The 20,844-nt window shown below is 42.9% G+C and overlaps 1 protein-coding gene across 7 annotated transcripts in view; it reads right to left on the bottom strand.

Moving 5' to 3' along the window:
• Positions 1–20,844, bottom strand: part of st3gal5 (ST3 beta-galactoside alpha-2,3-sialyltransferase 5) — a 127,744-nt gene that overhangs the window by 98,091 nt on the left and 8,809 nt on the right. For 2 of the 7 annotated variants that reach the window (XM_069923667.1, XM_069923666.1), the window contains exons 2-3: positions 5,388–5,532; positions 1,502–1,609 (exon numbers count right to left, since the gene is read on the bottom strand). The exons of 3 other annotated variants lie outside the window; for them this stretch is intronic. Coding sequence is in view for 3 of the 4 variants with exons in the window: in XM_069923666.1 (XP_069779767.1) it covers positions 1,502–1,539 (38 nt within the window). In the remaining variant the exon portion in view is untranslated. The remainder of the gene's footprint in view (positions 1–1,501; positions 1,610–5,387; positions 5,533–20,844) is intronic. 2 more of the 7 variants (XM_069923665.1, XM_069923668.1) reach the window with 1 other exon arrangement.

Here is a 20,844-nt window from a genome sequence, read left to right as displayed (position 1 = left end):
CCCGTCCGTCAGCTGCCCGGCCGCCTCCCCCGACTGCCCGTCCCTCGGCCGCCTCCCCCGACTGCCCGTCCCTCGGCCGCCTCCCCCGACTGCCCGTCCCTCGGCCGCCTCCCCCGACTGCCCGTCCCTCGGCCGCCTCCCCCGACTGCCCGTCCCTCGGCCGCCTCCCCCGACTGCCCGTCCCTCGGCCGCCTCCCCCGACTGCCCGTCCCTCGGCCGCCTCCCCCGACTGCCCGTCCCTCGGCCGCCTCCCCCGACTGCCCGTCCCTCGGCCGCCTCCCCCGACTGCCCGTCCCTCGGCCGCCTCCCCCGACTGCCTGTCCTTCAGCCGCCCAGCTGCCTCCTCTGATTGCCGGTCCCTCAGCTGCCCAGCAGCCCCCCCCCCCCCCCACCCACTGGTCCCCACTTGCTAGATTTTGGAGCTTTCCAGATTTTAGGTGTCCGGATAAAGGATCGTGTACCTATACTCTCATTTTTTGCTGTATAACTTGTTATCTGACCTCTTAAATATGCTTTTAAAGCATTCTACAAAATAAACATTATTCACTGAATTAGAATTGATCTCTATAAGAGAACATATTCAATTATTCTTTAAGTCAGAAAAATCAACTCTCTTTAACAACAGTTAAACTGCCACCTATAAATCAATTTTCTTTCTCAGGAATCAAACAAGTCATTAAAAGTAGAGAATGATCTGATAATATTCTAGCTTTATAATCAGCTTGATTAATTCTACCTTGTAATTGTGCCGATATCAAAAATAAATCTATTTTTGAATAAGAGTCATGTCTATGGGAATAAAATGAATAATCTCTCTCTTTTGGGTACAACCTCTACCAAGTCATGGGTTATTGAATGGCAGAGCAGTCTCGGAGAAATAGACTACCTACACCTGCTCCTATTTTCCATGATCTTTTCATTCAGAATTGTATTCAGTTCTCTTCATTTAACACCCCTTATGCACACCAACTAGATGGATTTTCACACATCCATTATCCTCCTCAGTCATGCTTTACCCTAACCCATTTAATCTACTTCAGATTTGCAAAACAATCTGAACAATTCAGTTGCATAGTTAGCGCAACCCTTGTTACAGTACCAGCAATTGGGACTGGGGTTCGAATCCCACACTGTCTCAGAGTTTGTACATTCTCCCCATGTCTCCCCTTTCTACTCTTTGAAACGTACCAGGGTATAGGTTAATTGGATGCATTTGGGCAGTATAGGCTCATGGGCTGAAATGGTCTGTTACCATGTGTATGTCAAGTTTTTTAAAAAATCTTACATACCAGCTTCATTTGAGAATTCCAAAATATGGACAGTGAAAATAAGCTCACAAGTACTAATGTCTAATTAAACAGAGGTAACTGATAATTCATTCATAGCAGACTCACTAAATAACTAGCTTTCTTTTAAAAAGCTGTAATGATACAAAATCTTACATATAATGAATACTTTGTAAAAACAAGTGTTAAATTTTAATGTCAAATATACATCTTACTTTAAAGGTCCTTTGAAGATAAATCTAACCTTCCTCATTTTTCACATCTCCTCCAGTTATTGGCACTGCAACGTATCAGTGGTCGGAAGAGATTTAAAATAAGCACAGCTGAAATGCAAGCAAAATGATTATGAGCGAGTGCAAAGTGAGTTGTTTTCTATAACTTGCCCACTAAAACAAATCCCAAGATATGGAATAAAATTACATCTATAATCCATAAGCAAAATAACTTCCTGGAGATAAACATGGATAAAGCTAGGGGGCCCTCAAAGGAGGTGTTTTTCTTTCCATAAATAGGAAGCCATTTCCCAACATTGTACACCACTGTAATGTTCCATTAGGTTTTATGCTGAAGCAAGTTTCATATGGAAGTAACAAAAGAAATTGATGAAGATAGGGCACTAAATGTGGTGTTTACAGTACAGATGAGTAAGGCATTTGACATGGTGGTCCTCCATGGTAGACTCATCCAGAAAGTTATGAGGCATGGGATCCATGGAACAATGGGTATGAGGATTCAGAATTGACTTGCCTGCAGAAGGTAGTAGCAGATGGAATGTATTCTGCCTGGAGGACAGTGGAGTTCTGCATGGATTTTCCTGTCTGTTCTTTGTGATTTTTGCAGATAACGAAGATGGGAGATGTGGATAGTGTAGAAGATTGTCGACGATTACAACCGGATACAGATAGGATGCAGAGTTGGGGAGAGAAGTTGCTGATGGAGTTCAATCCAGTTAAGTGTGAAGTGATGCATTTTGGAAGGTCAAATTTGAAGGAGGACTACATGGTAATAACAGCATTCTTAACAGTATGGAAGAACAGAGGGACCTTGGGGTCCAAATCAAAGTTACCGCACAGGCTGATAGGCTTATGGTATGCTGGCCTTTATTAGTTGATGGATTGAATTCAAGAGTTATGAAGTAATGTTGCAGCTCTATAAAACCCTGGTTAGATCACACTTGGGAATATTGTGTGCAGTGTGGTCACCTCATTACAGGAAGGATGAGGAAGCTATGGAGCAGATGCAGAAGAGATTTACAAGGATGAAGCCCAAAATGGCGAACATGTCTCATGAGGCAATGTTTACACAGCTTTTGGAGTGAAGGAGGACGAGAGGTGTCTTTTATATAGTTCTGCAAGATTATGAGGGGCATGGGTGGATAACCAGTGCCTTCTTCCTGGGCCAAGAGTAACAAACACCAAAGGACATTTGTACAAGGTGAAGGAAGAAAAATTTAGGGGAGGCATCATGGGTAAGTATCTTACACAGAATAGTGGGCACTTGGAATGCATTGCTGGGGTGGAGGTGGAGGCTGGCACATTAGGGTCATTTAAAAGATTGACAGGCACACGGATACAAGAAAAATAGAACATTGTGGTGTAAGTTAGGGAATATTTATTTTGTCTATCGGTCAGCACAACTTCTTGGGCCAAAGGCTCTGTACCTTGTTATAACTTTTATGTTCTATATACAGTATTTGACAGCATATAAGACCCACTTTTCTTCCCCAAACAAAAGCTCAAAAATATCCCCTAGATCTTGTATGTCCAAGTTGAAATTAGAAGAAAAATTTAGGGGAGGCATCATGGGTAAGTATCTTACACAGAATAGTGGGCACTTGGAATGCATTGCTGGGGTGGAGGTGGAGGCTGGCACATTAGGGTCATTTAAAAGATTGACAGGCACACGCATACAAAAAAAATAGAACATTGTGGTGTAAGTTAGGGAATATTTATTTTGTCTATCGGTCAGCACAACTTCTTGGGCCAAAGGCTCTGTACCTTGTTATAACTTTTATGTTCTATATACAGTATTTGACAGCATATAAGACCCACTTTTCTTCCCCAAACAAAAGCTCAAAAATATCCCCTAGATCTTGTATGTCCAAGTTGAAATTAGGGTGATGATGGTGTGTGCCGACAGTGATCATCATGGCCTCACTAGCATCACCACCATCTATCGTTGGGGCTGGAGGGATCTGTGTGGGGATAGTGGCGGGCTGTCAGGAGACTCACCCGGTGGTACGCTGTTGACCCCCACACTGGTCTAACTGCCCCATTCCCCCAGGAGAGAGCAGACAACAGGACTATAAAAGTCTGCTGCTTAAACAGAGAGAAACTACAAATTAGTCATGAAAGGGTTTTTAATCAACTTGCATCTAGATGGGAGTGGCAGAACAGATTTCATAGTGTGCTGTCTACACTATGTCCATCCTAAGCACCCACTCTATTCACAGTTAAAATTTCACATCTTTTATACCATTTTTGTCACACACCATCCCCATACATGGAGATGTTTTTCCATATTTTAAGAGAAATTCAGTGATCAGCAGAAGAATGCAAGGATGTAGGTACAATTGCTAGATTCATTTACTGGCCACATCTCATTCCTTATCTATATGGCTTCAGGCAACTTGCACAATTGTTGTTGGGCATTTAATTTCCCGTCATCCCTTGACATTTAGCAACATCAGAATCTCTATTGCAACACTTTTTTAAACTCTTTTCTTTCCTTCCTTTTTATCATGTGAATGATAATTATAAGGCACAATTGGAACAAAAGTCCCAACATATGGGCAGCAAACAATAGAGCAAGAGGAAAACTCAATAATAATCAGGAGTAAAGTTCCATAGTGAACAAATGCTTCCTCAGATACTTCCTAGTCTGGCAAGTCTTTTCTATGCAAGAAAAAGTGTGACATTTACCCTCAAGCCATCATGGCAAGCAGGGTAACTATGCCCTGATCCTACAAATATTGGTGTCTTATTTTCCTTAACTGGTTTCCCAAAATTAAATTCCCATACCATGCTTTGCTGCTCAATACTGCATAACCTTTTTCACATGTTTCTGGTCAATGATTAGAGTAGGGTTGACCAAAAGCCCAACAATGCTCCCTGCCTCCCACCAAGAAAAACCTCTCATGAATCCTGCAGCTTCCCTCAGTTCTTTCTTCAACTATTTCGAGAAAATGCTCATCCATGGGCATCACCACAAACAGAGATCTTACTGATCTTGACACTGGATAAGATACATACATACAATTACCATAAAAATCATGCATTTGAAAAATCAAATTGAGATGCAAGGCAAGAGTCCATGAAAACGTCAAACAATCTAGTCCACATTGCCTAAGTATCTTCATCCTTGAAGGGATCGAGGGGGCACTATGGTGCCATCGCAGTTTTCCCACCTCTGCCAGCAACCCCGATCAAAAATGCCTCATGTCCAGAATCTTTCAGAACCAACAGGAGAGATCAGGCAGCTCAACCAGCGCGGGGACTGAGAGCAGACAGAACAACCAGCGTGGGCTACAGGGAAAGAATAGGCAGTATGACCAGCACGGGGACCACCAGCAGGCCACCGGGAAACAGCAGGCAGCTCAACCAGCACATGGACTTACACCAGCTGTTTGTTTTTATAAAATGTTTTCTGCATATAGCAAAGCTGCCTTTGTTCTCTCTTGTAAATTACGGCAACATTATTATTAAAAAGATATTTCCTGTTGTCCTAGTTGCATGTTTGTTTTTCTGCTATACTGTAGCTACATATTTCAATAAAGTTAAATGATTACCTCTAAATACACTAAAAAATTCTTGATATTCCCTCCAGAAACTTGGTGGGGGGGGGGGTTCAAATAGAGTACTTTATTAAAGCATATTTCTGCACAAGTGGCCCTTGCTACCTTGGACCATCCAATTGAAAATGAAAATTCCAAAAATGAGATCCACTATTGGATGTCAGAGAGAAAGCCGTATACTTCAAAAGCCACTTTCACATTGGCAAACCGCTAAATTGGCAGATGAACAAACTATTTAGGGAAACAGGTAGTGTTGTTCACACTGCACCATGGGAAAAATGTTCCGTGTGCCCTTTCACACTTCCTACCTGGTAGCACAGAGCAAAGAGGCGCCTATCCTCCAGTGGTGACGTCTTGAGTGACACATCAAGCAATGAATTCTGTGTAGCAGAGAAACCCGTCCATGAGGGCTCCGAGCATACAGCCATTTCATTATGCCAAGGCACACTGGGACTTTTAAAGGAAAAAGCAGTTAGTTCCTTGCCTGCCTACAGTCTCTTTCCCCATCTTTCTCTCTTAGAAGCCACATTCTCCACCTTGAGGGTAGCTGCAGGAGCGAATCCCAACCTGAATACTCACCTTTCAGGTGGCAGCCCTAAAAGGCCTATTGATATCCAGAGACACCTCGTAGCACCTCTGCATCTGATGGAGGTGGGGTGACTGGTGCCACCCGTCATAAATATGCAGCATAGCAATGGCCGTCTTCCCTACCCATAATCTCCCCCCCACCCTCCCCCCCGCAGGTGGAACCACTCTGTTTCCCACAGTTCCAGCTGCGTGGGGGTTTATGGATAGGGAAGACCGTCATTACTATGCAGCATTTTGAGCAGCAGGGAGCAACCCTGGTGCAGGAGCCGGGCTGTGACAGCCCACACCTGCCACCCCAATGTCCTCTGACAGCCTCCCCCCAATGGATAGGGAAGACCGTCATTACTATGCAGCATTTTGAGCAGCAGGGAGCAGCCCTGGTGCAGGAGCCGGGCTGTGACAGCCCACACCTGCCACCCCAATGTCCTCTGACAGCCTCCCCCCAACCTGCTGCCTGAGGCTCTCCCCTCCCCGCTGCCTGACAGACCTTGCCCTACTGGGGAGGGGCGGCCAGTGGGGGACGTCGGGGCAGGGGCAGCTGGCTGTCGGGCAGCTGCCAGGCAGCAGGGAGTTGGGCCACTGGCTGATAAGAGTCATCAGCCCTCCCCCAGGCAGCCACTTACAGCAGGTGCACATTCAGCTGCCTCAGCGGAGCAAGGCAATCCACTGATTATCCCTCCAGGAAGAGGGTCGGTGTCTCAGAGGCACGTTGGGCGCATTCAGGTGGGTACCTCATCAACCGCAAAGGGATAGAATATGTGGCTTCACACTGGGGTATTCTGGCCACCTGAAAGAGCCTACAGACATATCCATCCTTGATTGTTGTATGCACCCACATTGTGTTCTGTGTATTTCATCCCTACTGCAACTTTCGCACACTCACTATAAATTGTGTGTGCATGAGTTTCATTGCCACTACCACTTTCTTATGGTCCTTTATAAATTGTGCACAAATGTTTTATTAATTGTGCGCATATTTTCCCACGCTCTTATTTGTGTGTTTTATTCCCAATACAATTTTCTGATACTGGAGTAGGTTTATGTAGGTCAGCACATCATAGGCTGAAGGGCTTACTCTGTAGAAATATAGATGGTTGTGTTTATAGGATAAATGTAGAAAGTTGTGTTTAAAAGATAGCTACAAAAATTGTTTATAAGAAAACCAGCAGAGTTTTACTCAGTCAAGAAGCTTCCAGACAGGATTCAATTCTCACCTCTTCTACAGAGCCCCCAGGCTCCAGATACACCTCAAAAGGCAGCCAATTCATAAATCAGTTTCCCACCCAAATGCAGCTGATTGAGTTACTACTACCTGTTACAGGCTGCACGAAAACCAACAAGGTCGGGTCAGATACAGCAATGAGCTCTCTGAACCCTTCTCCATTAACAATGGCGTGAAGCAAGGTTGCGTTCTCGCACCAACCCTCTTTTCAATCTTCTTCAGCATGATGCTGAAACAAGCCATGAAAGACCTCAACAATGAAGACATTGTTTACATCCGGTACCGCATGGATGGCAGTCTCTTCAATCTGAGGCACCTGCAAGCACACACCAAGACACAAGAGCAACTTGTCCGTGAACTACTCTTTGCAGACGATTCCGCTTTAGTTGCCCATTCAGAGCCAGCGATTGACGTCCTGTTTTGCGGAAACTGCCAAAATGTTTGGCCTGGAAGTCAGCCTGAAGAAAACTGAGGTCCTCCATCAGCCAGCTCCCCACCATGACTACCAGCCCCCCCACATCTCCATCAAACTCAAAACGGTCAACCAGTTTACCTATCTCGGCTGCACCATTTCATCGGATGCAAGGATCAACAACGAGATAGACAACAGACTCGCCAAGGCAAATACCACCTTTGGAAGCTACACAAAAGAGTCTGGAAAAACAACCAACTGAAAAACCTCATAAAGATTAGCATATACAGAGCCGTTGTCATACCCACACTCCTGTTCGGCTCCGAATCATGGGTCCTTTACCGGCATCACCTACAGCTCCTAGAACGCTTCCACCAGCGTTGTCTCCACTCCATCCTCAACATTCATTGGAGCGACTTCATCTCCAACATCGAAGTACTCGAGATGGCAGAGGCCGACAACATCGAATCCACGCTGCTGAAGATCCAACTGCGCTGGGTAGGTCACGTCTCCAGAATGGAGGACCATCGCCTTCCTAAGATCGCGTTATATGGCGAGCTCTCCACTGGCCACCGAGACAGAGGTGCACCAAAGAAGAGGTACAAGGACTGCCTAAAGAAAGCTCTTGGTGCCTGCCACATTGACCACCGCCAGTGGGCTGATATCGCCTCAAACCGTGCATCTTGGCGCCTCACCGTTCGGCGGGCAGCAACCTCCTTTGAAGAAGACCGCAGAGCCCACCTCACTGACAAAAGAGAAAGGAGGAAAAAACCCAACACCCAACCCCAACCAACCAATTTTCCCTTGCAACCGTGTCTGCCTGTCCCGCATCGGACTTGTCAGCTACAAACGAGCCTGCAGCTGACGTGGATTTTACCCCTCCATAAATCTTCGTCCGCGAAGCCAAGCCAAAGAAAGAAAGAACAATAAGTGTCCAGCAACACTGACAATGCCACTTAGTCCCTGGTTGACATTGTTTCTGCCCAGAAGTTTTGGCCACCATTGTTAACTTTAATAATTTAAGATTAGAGTGAAACAGTGAAACTATCCATTTGCATATGTTAATTGGAAACCAGAAATCAGTCAGGCAAAGACAGGATATTGTTATCTACTGAAAGCAATTCTTCCAGACTTCTGTTGATTTTTATATATAAAAAGCATGTCTCTTAATTATGACTTGTATGTGAGAATAAATGACGGAAAACAAATCACTTCCTTATCTTTAGAAAGAGGATATGGAAAATGAAAAACATAAGTTGTTACAATACATTCAAAGAAATTATATCCAATTTGTAGTCAGGAAAATGCCTTAAATATTATACCCCGTGACTCTGACCCCTTTCACCCTTGAATCCCAGAAAATCGGCCGTTCAGTGAACCGGAATGGGGGCTTGGCCTTTTACACTATTTCTAACCAGGACACTGAATGCTTTAACACTTGCAAGGGTTTATCCCCTGCATTTGGAATATTTAATAAGAAGTGTCTGCAATGCAATTGCCCATTGCACACTTGCTGAGTGCGGCTGTACATTCAGATTGATCGGCAGAGGGCTGCTCTGCGGACATTAACGCTCTCGGAGATGGGTTGAAATATGCTGCTCTGAGTCCGCCTCCGCACATTCAGAAAAGTAGGTGATTATGCATTTTGGCAGTTTTTGGCTAGTTGATGAAATGGCCTTTAGTGACTTTGAAAGAGGTTTTAATCTTGGCACCATGTCCCTTGACTTTTGCAGATGTGAGTAGATCCAATTTCCAAAATTTTTTCCCAATAATTTCCCTACTGCTGATGCAAGACTCACCAACCTATAATTTCCTGGTTCGTCTAAATTGACCTTCTTAAACTCAGGAACTACAATGGCTATTCTCCAGTCCTCTTGGAACTTGCTTGTGGCTAGAGTCTATAAAGATCTCAGTCAAGGCTCCAGCAATCTCCTCTTCTGCCTCTCACAGTAACGTAGGATAAATCAGGCCATACAAATCATTTTTTTTTTAAACTTTATTTATTCGCTCAAGATACAGGTAATAAGTAACATGTATAACAATAAACTTGACATGAACATTTTTTTCTTTTATATAAAATAAAAAATGTAGAGAAAAAAAAAAGAGAACCCCCCCTTCAGCCAACTCTCCTAAGGAGAGCCATGAAAAATTAAAGAAAAATGAAGCACACATATTAAAATCTAATCAATGTAAATCAAAAAGTGAATATTCTGAATATAACAACCACTTATGAAGAAAAAAATTATAATTATCACGTGAAACATATGTAATTTTTCCATTATTAAATATTTCATCTCATTATGCCACCTATTAATATCAATCATATTCATATCCTTCCACATACTAGCAATACATTTTTTCGCTACAGATAATGCTAAATACACAAAAGCAAGTTGAAATGTAACTAATCCCAAACCTTTCAAAGGTTGCAAACTACCCAATAAAAATACCGTCGGATCTAAAGGTATTTTAATCTTATACAGGTATTCTAAAAACAATCGAATATTTTTCCAAAACGATTGTATATTTATACATGACCAAACCACATGAAAAAATGTTCCAACCGCGTTACCACATCTAAAACACAAATCTGAGTCATAAAAACCATATTTTTTTAGTTTTTCAGGTGTTAAGTATAATTGATGTAAAAAAATTATAATTAATCATTGCATAACATGCATTTATCAGTCTAGTTACAGTATCATAACAAATATCTGACCAATCATCCTCGGGAAAAAATAAAACCAATCTCCACTTCCCATTTACCTTTAGATTTATCCCAACCCTTTTTATCCATACCATCCTGTAATATTTGATACATAACTGAAATATATCCCTTCTCTGGTACCTTCATAAGAAGTCTCAAATTTAGTCATTTCATGTAAAATCATATCTCTACCAAACACATGCTTTACCAAAGATCGAATTTAATAAAGAAACAAAGAATTCTTATCAATACCATAACTGTCCCTCATCTGATCAAAAGATAAAAATTTACCATCTTTAAAACAATCTCCCAAATTTTCCACACCTTTTAATCTCCAGTGTAATTAACTCCGATTATGTATTGAAAAAGGAATAAGTTGATTATTATACAACGGAGTCAAAGCCGACAATTCACCACTAGAACCTATCAATTTCTTTTTCTTCGTCCATAATTTCATTAAATGTTTTAATATAGGCACATTATATTGCTGTAACAAATTTATATTCCATCTAAACAAAAATTTATGTATTTCAAATTCATAAATATTTGCCATCTCAATTTTGGCCCAACTAGCGGGCCGTTCCAAATCCAACAATGAACTAATAAATTTAAATTGGGCTGCTTCATAATAATTTTGAAAATGCGGCAACCGTAATCCCCCTAGGTCATATTTCCAAGTTAATTTATTCAATACTACTCTTAAAAATTTACCTCTCCATAAAAACTCCCTAACCATTTTATTCAAATCTCAAAAAATAATATTGTCAAGTAAATACGGAACAGATTTAAATAAATATTGTATACGCAGAAAGATATTCATCTTAATTGTACTTGTTCTACCCAATAAATTAATAGGCAGATCTTTCCATTTAATCAAATCAGTCTTAATTTTTTTCATTAACGGAACATAATTTAATGGACATCCATAATTATACCCAAATACTTAATTCGATCTGTCCATTTCAAATTAAGAATATTCTTATAAGATGAATAATCTCCTTCACTTACCGGAAATATTTCACTTTTATCCCAATTAACTTTATATCCAGAAAGACGTCCATATTGCATCAAACACTCCTTCAAATGCAAAAGTGATTGAGCTGGATTTGTCAAGTACACCACTACATCATCAGCAAATAAATTAATTTTATATTCCTCATCTAAAACTTTCATACCCTGTATCTGTGTATTCTGTCTTATCAACTGAGCCAAAGGTTCAATCACTAACGCAAATAAAGCTGGAGATAAAGGACAAGCTTGACAAGTAGATCGAGTCAGTTTAAACGGTTCCGAAATCAAACCATTCGTCAGTACTCTAGCTACCGGTTTACTATATAAAGCCTTAATCCAACCAGTAAAAAAAAAGGACCAAACTTAAATTTCTCCAAAACTTTAAACAAAAAATTCCACTCAACTCTATCAAACGCTTTTTCGGCATCTAAAGATATCACCATCGGATAGTCTGGAGATTTTCAAAATCTATTAATCAAACTAATCACACGTAAAATATCCATTGTTTATGAAACCTGTTTGATCCATATGAATCAACTTAGGTAAAAACAGCCAATCTATTCACTAAAATTTTGGCTATAATTTTATAATCTACATTCAACAATGAAATCGATCTATATCATACATGTCAAACTCTGGCCCGCGGGCCAAATTTGGTTCGCGATATAATTATATTTGGCCCGCAAGATCATATTAAATATATATTAGAGTTGGCCCGCTGGCTGCCGCGCCAGTATAGCGCATACACACTGAAGATGAAAATGAAGATGCCAGAGGTGTGGAGGAATCTCAGAGTGCCGAATCCCGGGGATCGGAGCGTCGCACTCAGCCCGCCCGGCTCCCGGACACACAGACGCGGCTGGAGTAGGGGACCATCCTCGCTGGGTCTGCGCTTCAGTGGTGACGCCGGACCAAACGTCTCGTTGGCGATGCCTTCCCCCTCGCTCCGTGCGCGGCGGACCCTGCCTCCCGCTCCTTTTGTTGGAGATGAGCCCGGCGCCGTGAGATCGCAGTTTAATCCCTCTCCAACCATGGGAGGGGGGTGGCAGCAACGGGCTCTTCTCAGCCAATTCCTCCACCGCCCCAGACGCCAGCTTTTCAACGGGGGTTCGGGTGCCTTCGTCAGGCGACCGACCTGTTGGTCCAAGACAAGGGGAGAGCGTACAAACTCCACACAGACAGCACATGAACTCGGGTGAACGTGGAGCTGCGACCCCACATTCCACATCAGGACTGTGTGTAAGATTGAGAGCAGTGAGACGGAAGCTTATTTTGTTCCTGTGATTTAAGCCTTTCTTGGGGTGGGGGGGGTCCTTCTCTGACCACTTGCCTAACAATTAACCTAATCAGATGTGGAGTTACCACAATACAACAGTTCTCAACATTTTTCTTTCCACTCACGTCCCTGTGCCATTGGTGCTCTGTGATTAGTAAGGGATTGCTTAAGGTGGTCTGTGGGTGGAAAGAAAAAGTTTGAAGACCACTGCTTTAATCATCCCTCATTGACTCGTCATGTGCACGGTTTCAGAATGCTAAAGGAAATGGGCCAATGACAATAAAAGAATTTATCCAAAACTATTATTAAACATTTATTTTAATAAGAAAAAGTTTAACATTACATATGTTGAAAGAGAAAACACGCAGATGTTGTTGAAAATTTTCAATAAATATTTAGTTCGGCCCTCGACTTAGTCCAAGCTTTTAATTTTGGCCCTCCGTGAATTTGAGTTTGACACCCCTGGTCTATATGAAGATACTTTCAAAGGATCTCTAACTTTCTTTGAAATTACCGTAATTAAAGCACTAGAACAAGACTCAGGTAATTCATAATCTTTGCCAACCTGACGTAGTAATCTCCAAACACTATGGAGAGGTCATCGTAAAAATATTTTATAAAATTTGACCGAAAATCCATCATCACCAGGCGATTTACCATTCGGCATTTCCATCATAGCCATCTTAATTTCTGAATCAGTAAATGGTGGTTCCAACTCCTGTATATCTACATCCTCTAAGGTTGGGAAGTTCAACTGTGATTTTTTTTTTTTTTTTAAAATCAATCGATCCATTTTCTTGTTCTCCATCAGATGTATATAACATTTTATAAAATGAACAAAATTCATCAGTAATCTCACGAGGTTTATACGTAATAAGCGAATTCCGTCTAACAGCATTAATAGTTCTCGAAACCTGTTCTTTCTTTAATTGCCGTCAATACCTTATGTGCTTTCTCTCCCCATTCATAATATCGTTTAGTCCTATTAATCATACACTCAAATTGATAAGATTGCAAAGTATTATATTCCAGTTTCAACCTAGACAATTTTATTTTCTGATCTTCTGTAGCGTCTCTTTGAAATTCCTTTTCTAACTCACTAATCCATTTCTCTAATTCAAGACTCTGATTTAATCGATTCTTTTTCACTTTAGCAGTGTAATTAATAATTTGTCCTCTTAAATAAGCTTTCATAGCATCCCTTACTACAAATTTACTTTGGACAGAATTAGAATTTTCTTTCAAAAAAATCAATAAATTCCATTATTTTTTAACAACATTGTATTAAATCTCCAACGATAAGCCACTTGAACTTTCTCAGAAGTTGTATAAGTATAACAAAGAATGATCCGAAATCACCCTACTTTTTTATTCCACTTGTTGTATTTCCCCTGTAAATGTGCCGATACTAAAAAAAGTCAATCCTTGAAAACGATTCATGTCTAGCTGAATAAAAAGAGAAATCCTTCTCTGTCGGATTAAGACGTCTCCAAATATCCACTAAGTTAAGATCTTTCATCAACGCTTGAACCATTTTAGATTTCTTAACTTTCTTCGGGGACTTATCTAATAATGGTTCCAAAACACAGTTAAAATCACCACCAACTAAAACATTCTCATTAACCTGACCCAGACATAAAAATGCATCAGAAATAAATGTTTCATCATCTTCGTTTGGGGCATAAATATTAAGTAGAGTCCAAAATTCACTGAAAATCTTACAGTTTAATTTAAGAATACAACCTGTCTTTTCCTCCATTGATTGTAATTCAAAAGATAAATTCTTATGTATCAAAATTGCTACACCTTTAGCCCTGGAATTAAATGAAGAAGAATATACATGTCCTACCCAATCCCTCTTCAATTTCATACTTTCTTTGACATTCAGATAGGTTTCTTGAAAAAAGCGACATCAATTTTCATTTTCTTAATATACGCCAAAATACGTTTACGCTTAATCGGGCTATTTAAACCACGAACATTAAAAGTATCAAACTTCAACTTTGACATACCTACTAATATAACTAAGAACTAATAATATCAATATATAAAAACTCAGATCAACGTAAATAGGCCCTCCTGTAGGAGAAAAAGAAACTACAAATTAAAGTCTAAAAAAAAATGAAAATTAAAAAAATTAAAGAAAAAAACCACCCCCCCCCAAAAAAAACTACCAAAAGGTAGTAATCCCTAAACAAAACTTGGGTGTAGATCACCGAACTGTGGCTGATGACTAATAGAACATAGAGCAAATCTCTCCCTCTCCAGCCAAACAAAGACTAACAACAAGATATCATAATGACATAAAAAGAAAGTAAAAAAAAAAGGTTCTTCTATTCATCCAAGAGATTCCAGACTCGGTGACTCCATTTCAAGAAAAGTTGGACTCTTTCCATTCCCATTTCTTCCATTTCCAGAGCAACCAGATTTTCCTTTAGGAGACAGTGGTGGACGACGACTTTGTCCTCTTACATATGGCAACGAATCAGCAAAAATCATTGCCTCACGCTCATTCTCAAAAAACCGAGATTTTGAAAGTCTCCACAGAACACCTTCAACACTGCTGTATAGCGAAACGTGGATTTATGGCCTTTACGCCACAAAACATCTTTAACTGGATTAAATCAGCGCCGACGCTGAATAACCTCTTGACTCAAATCGAGGAAGAAAAAATCTCTACTATTCTGAATCATTAATGGAGCTTGTCGCTGTCTCGAATTTTTCACTGCTAAACAAAGTATCGTTTCTCTGTCCAAATAATTCAAGCATCGAATTATCACAGGTCTCGGTGACTGACCAGGCAGAGATCTTCTTAAGGCTCTATGAGCTCTTTCCAATACCAAGCCTGCAGAGAAAAATTCCTGCCCCAGTATTTGTGGAATCCATTCAGTAAAAAAACGAAGAGGGTCTTGTTCTTCCATACCTTCTGGCAAACCAATAATCTTCACATTATTCCTTCTACTTTGATTCTCCAAATAATCTACTTTCCTCTCTAACTCCCTCTCACGTTCTCGCAATTCTTTAACGGATTCTTCCACCTCCAACACTTTTTCTGTATTAGAAGCCACTTGTTGTTGACATTTCAAAAAATCACCCTGAAATTGTTTAAAATCCTCACAAGATGCTTCCACACGTATTTTAACTGTATCCAGTTCCAAAATGAGCCTCTGAGACATTTCATTCAACATTGGCTGAATGATAAGGCTTAGCTGTTTACATTGTAATTCAGAAAAGCCCAGCCCTGCTTTCTCTTGCATAGTGGCAGAACCAGGTAACTGCAGCTCCTGCTGCATCTCAAAAACAGGCAGTTTTTCCAGCAATGGAGTCTTCTTCTTGCCTGGCCCCTCAGTTGAAGTTGGCAGGCTGCCAGGATCAGGATCCAGATCGGGGGCACACGCACCTTCCTTCTGAGAACGGGTAATTCCTGCGATGTCCTTTCTCCTGGTGAGTAGTAGTCATTTTATCAGCTCCCACAGGCAATCTCTGTGATTTAGAGACGGAAGAAAGCAAATTTGAAACTGCAGCAGGCTGCCTAGGTCCTAAATCTTCAACACTCCAAAAATGTAGTTTCTTCTGCACTTGAGAATCTTTTTACCATTAATAGCCATAACAATTCCTTGATACTTTAAACTAAGTTTTTAAAAATTTAAACCTGAAAACAAAGAGTTAAAAACGGGTTCTTAAAAGTCTGGCCAGAGAGGTCGAGATTACACGTCTAGACTCTATGCCATCTTGCCACACCCCCAGGCCATACATATTAGAAGGGCTAAAGCACAATTAGAGTATAGAGATACAACAAGATCAATTAGTACAAAACAAGGGTATCATGAGAGCACTGTTCTGGGATTTGTTCACAAGCCTGATGACTGTCTTTAAGCACAATTCCACACACTTGAACCTTCTCTATAGAAGGGAGAAAAGAGTAGCCCCTTTCAAGTGCATCCTCCATCTTGAGGGTGGCTGAAGGAGTGGATACCACCCGAAAACTCACCTTTCAGGTGGCAGCCCAAAAAGACTACTACAGCCCATCTGAAAGCGCCTATTGATATGCAGAGGCGCCTCGGCATCTGTTGGAGGTTGGGAGGGTGGTCAGGCGACAGGGAGTTGGGTCGCCGGCTGATAAGAGTTATCAGCCCGTCCCCAGACAGCCACTTACAGCGGCTGCACATTCAGGTGCCTCGGCGGAGCCCAGCAATCTGCCTATTATCTTTCCTGGAGGAGGGTTGGTGTAGGCGCCTCGAAGGCACGTTCAACGCATTCAGGTGGGTACCTCATCAACCACATAGGGGCAGAATATGCAGCTTTACGTTGGGGTCTTCTGGCCACCTGAAAGAGACCTAGTGTTTCCTGTGTGTGATTGATTCCCAGGCAGCAGCAGATATCCAAATGTTTTTAAAACTTTGCAACTGAAAAACAGAAGCTCACCCAATCCCTCATGCTCTGCACCACAAAAGCTCTCACGGGCCATCACAAGGTTTTGTAACAACTCCACACACTTATTCAGGGTTTCTATTTTTTTTTCAAAAATATTTTATTTACAAATTTTAAACTACAATAATATTACATTGAATTCAAAAGTTATTTCAAAAAGTTATACATGTGGTATACAAATCCCCCCTCCCCACCATCCACCTCCCAAAACCCCTAGAAAGAAACGAGAAAAGAAAATAGAAAAAAGGACCGGAGAATGCCAAGGGAATAAATCATTTATATTATTAAGTCTAATATTGGAGGATACCAAGAAATTAAGTCTTCAGCAAGTCTATTATGGGGCACCATATTTTCCAAAATACAAGATATTTGTTTCATAAACTGCAAGAAATATTCTCAATTGGTACACAGCTACAAAGTTCTGCATGCCATCTTTCCATACCTAAATCTGTAGCTGACTTCCTTGATATTGCTAAACAGTACATTCCGTAGAAACTGCTAAAGCAATTTGTCCGAATTAGATTTGATACAATTTTAATTTAGGTCTTATAACCTTAATATTACTCAATAAAAATAACATGGGATCCTGTGGGAACTTGACACCCTTAATTTATTCCAAAAAGTTACCATCTTCCAGCTAAAAATATTCAACTTTAGGTGAGTGCCAAATAGAATGCAAAAAAAAAATCCAATCTCACGTCCACACCTAAAACAAATCTAATATAGCAGGATTCAACCTATTTAGTTTTGTGGAATCAAACATAACTAAATGCAAAAAATTTAATTTTTTGTCATATCACTCTTACATTATTCCATCCAATCTTTCTCATTTATTTGTCTGTTTAGATCCACTACCCATCTTGATCTTGATTTATCCACCCCTATTTTGGGGGCCTTCTTTTGAAAGAAATTACAGAAATAAATGTACTTACATCACTTACAAATCAATCAATTCCAATTCACTCCAGCTAGGTATCATTAAACTCACACCTATTTTATTAATCAAAAATGACAACTTGATAACAACTAAGTGTTATTAGGCACATTAAATTTATTCTTCATTCAGTCAAATGTTATAAATTTTCCAGCTTCAAAACAATCTCTATACCCATCAGCGTCCAAGTCATCAAAAGTTAATTATCTATAGAAAATGGAATAAGTCTCGTAACAAAGGGGCATTTTTTGTGAAACTAAACCTTTTACACATATTTCATAATCAATCTTATTCCATAATTCAAGTGTTTCCCAACTTCCTACCAACAATTTAGAATTCCATTTATAGATAAAATCCTGTATATTTATTTCTCTATTGTACTAAATTCTACATTAGCCCTAGCAGGAATTTTATCTAAACAATACATCAATTGAACAGCTTTATAGTAATTCTTAAAGTGGGTAAGATGCAAGCCCCCCAATTCAAACTTCCAAATCAATTTTTCTAAAGAAACCACTGTAGCGGCGGCTACACTGCTCCTGCAATAACACATACAACCAGAGAGTTGTCAGTGAGCAGACTATTTTATTGTAGGCTGCTGGGCTGCACTTATTACTCCCAGCCCAGACCTGGCTGAGAACCGCGCTGGAGGGTGCTGACGTCACCGGTGCATCAAGTGGTCCCCCAGCGCGGGTTTCTGAGCCCCATGTTGGAAGGATGGGAAACCCCACCGATGGCACCATTTTGGCAGGCTGCCTCGCCGCATGGCTTACAAGCGGGGCTGGTTCGCCTACCTTGTGGTGAGCCAGCACACAGAACCCCCGCCCCCCAGAACCGGCGTCAATGTCCTTTTTTGCCAAGCAGCCTCGCTTCTTGGGCTGGGCAACGACCACGGGCTCGGTGGGATCGAGGTGTTCTGTCCATGGTAAACAACACACGCCTGCCGCCCATGTCCAGCGTAAACGTCAATCCAAAACGCTGAACAACCCTGTATGGCCCCTCGTATGGTCACTGCAGAGGTGCCGCGGCCGGGCCCCGCCGAACGTAAAGGTACTCCGTGGAAAGCAGTTCGCCAGGAACGTGAGACGGGCGGCTGCCATGCATGGGCGGCGGTGGGGGTTCGAAGGAGTCCAAGCGTGCCCTGAGGTGAGGAAGTAGTTCGTGCGGCGACTGCTGGGGATTGTGAGGTGCGTTCACGAACTCACCAGGTAGTGACAGCGGCACACCGTAGACCAGCTCAGCTGACGACGCCTGCAGATCTTCCCTGGGAGTGGAGCGGATGCCCAGGAGCACCCAAGGCAGCTCGACCGTCCAGTGGGGACCAGTGAGGCAGGCCATAAGATGGCGGTGCAGACGTTCGACCAGTCCATTGGCCTGCAGGTGGTAGGCTGTGGTGTGGTGTAGCTGGATCCCCAACCTGTTGGCGAGTTGTGCCCAGAGCGCAGATGTGAACTGGGTGCCCCGATCGCTGGTGAGGTGAGCCGGGACACCAAACCGGGTGACCAAACCATACAACAGTGCTCGGGAGCAGGAGTCGATGGAGGCGTCTGGCATCGGGATTGCCTCAGGCCAGCGAGTGGTGAGGTCCACCACCGTAAACAGGTAACGGTTGCCTTGGGAAACGGGTAAGGGCCCAACTATGTCCACGTCAATGTGGCTGAACCGTTCCCGGACATGCTCGAACTCCTGTACAGGCGCCCTGGTATGCTTGTGCACCTTGGACATCTGGCAATGGGTGCATGTTCTGGCCCAGCCCGCGATCTGCTTCCGCAGCCCATGACATACGAACCGTTCTGCCACCATCCGGACCGTGGACCTGATGGACGGATGTGAAAGGTCATGGATTTGACCGAAGACCTGCCTGTGCCATTGCTGGGGAACAACTGGTCGCGGGGTGCCTGAGGAGATGTCATACAGAATAGTGCCTTCGCCACTTGATGTCAGGAGGCCTCAGAACCGCAGGCCGGTGATGGGGGTCTTGAAGGCCCTCGTCTCCTCATCAGCTTCATGTTCCTGGGCGAACTGGTCAAAGTCAAGGCCGGGCATCAGCACGCAGATGGGCAGTTGTGAGAGTGCATTGGCAAACACATTGTCCTTCCCCACCTTGTGCCGAATGTCGGTGGTAAACTCAAACACTGAGAGGTGACGTTGCTGGCGGGCCGAACAGGGATCCTTTGCTATCGCGAGCACCTGGGCGAGGGGTTTGTGGTTGGTGAAAATGGTAAAAGTCCTCCCCTCCAAAAAAAAAGTGAAAATGCTGCTCTGCCAGGTACATGCCCAGTAACTGGCGGTCGAAGGCTCTATACTTGCATTCCGGCGGGCAGAGCAGGTGGCTGAAGAATGCCAGCAGCTTCCAATGTCCATCCTCCTGCTGCTCCAGGACGGCACCGATGCCTGTGGCAGGGGCATCGACAGAGAGTGCCATATGTAGGTCGATGAGCGGGTGGGCAAGCATGGTGGCCTTCGCGAGGGCGTCCTTGGTGGCCTTCGCGAGGGCGTCCTTGGTGGCCTAGAATGAGGTGCTGGGTTCTGGGTTCCAAGTGAGCATCTTATGCTTGGCTGCGATGAGGGCGAACAGCGGATGCATGATGCGCGCAGCTCCCGGGATGAAGCGGATGTAAAAGTTGACCATACCTGCAAACTCCTGCAGTCCCTTGAGGCTGTCTGGGCGTGGGAACTCCCTGATAGCGGCGACCATCGCAGCAGTGGGCGTGGCTCCCTCGGCCGTGATGGAATGGCCCAGGAACTGTATGGAGTCTTTCCCGAAGAACTGGCACTTGGCCGGGTTGATGGTAAGGCTGAAGTAGGCCAGCCGGGAGAAAAAGGCACGTAGGTGGGCCTTGTGTTGCACCAGGTCCTTGCTGGCGACGAGGATGTTGTCCAAATAAATGAAGATGAAATCCAAGTACCTCCCAACAGAGTCCATGAGGCACTGAAAGGTCTGACTGGTGTTCTTGAGCCCGAACGGCATGCACAGGAATTCGAACAGGTCACGAACAGGTCATCAATCGATGATGGCCGTCTTGGGTATGTCCTCAGGGTGCACCAGGATTTGGTGATACCCGCGCACCAGGTCAACCTTGGAGAAAACCCTTGAACTATGCAGGTTGGCCATAAAGTCCTGGATGTGAAAGATTGGGTAATGGTCAGGAACGGTTGTCTCTTTGACCCATCGATAATCTCC

Source organism: Narcine bancroftii, chromosome 3, assembly GCF_036971445.1.
Source record: "Narcine bancroftii isolate sNarBan1 chromosome 3, sNarBan1.hap1, whole genome shotgun sequence".
NCBI classification, from domain to species: domain Eukaryota; kingdom Metazoa; phylum Chordata; class Chondrichthyes; order Torpediniformes; family Narcinidae; genus Narcine; species Narcine bancroftii.
This window is presented reverse-complemented; position numbering and strand designations above follow the sequence as displayed.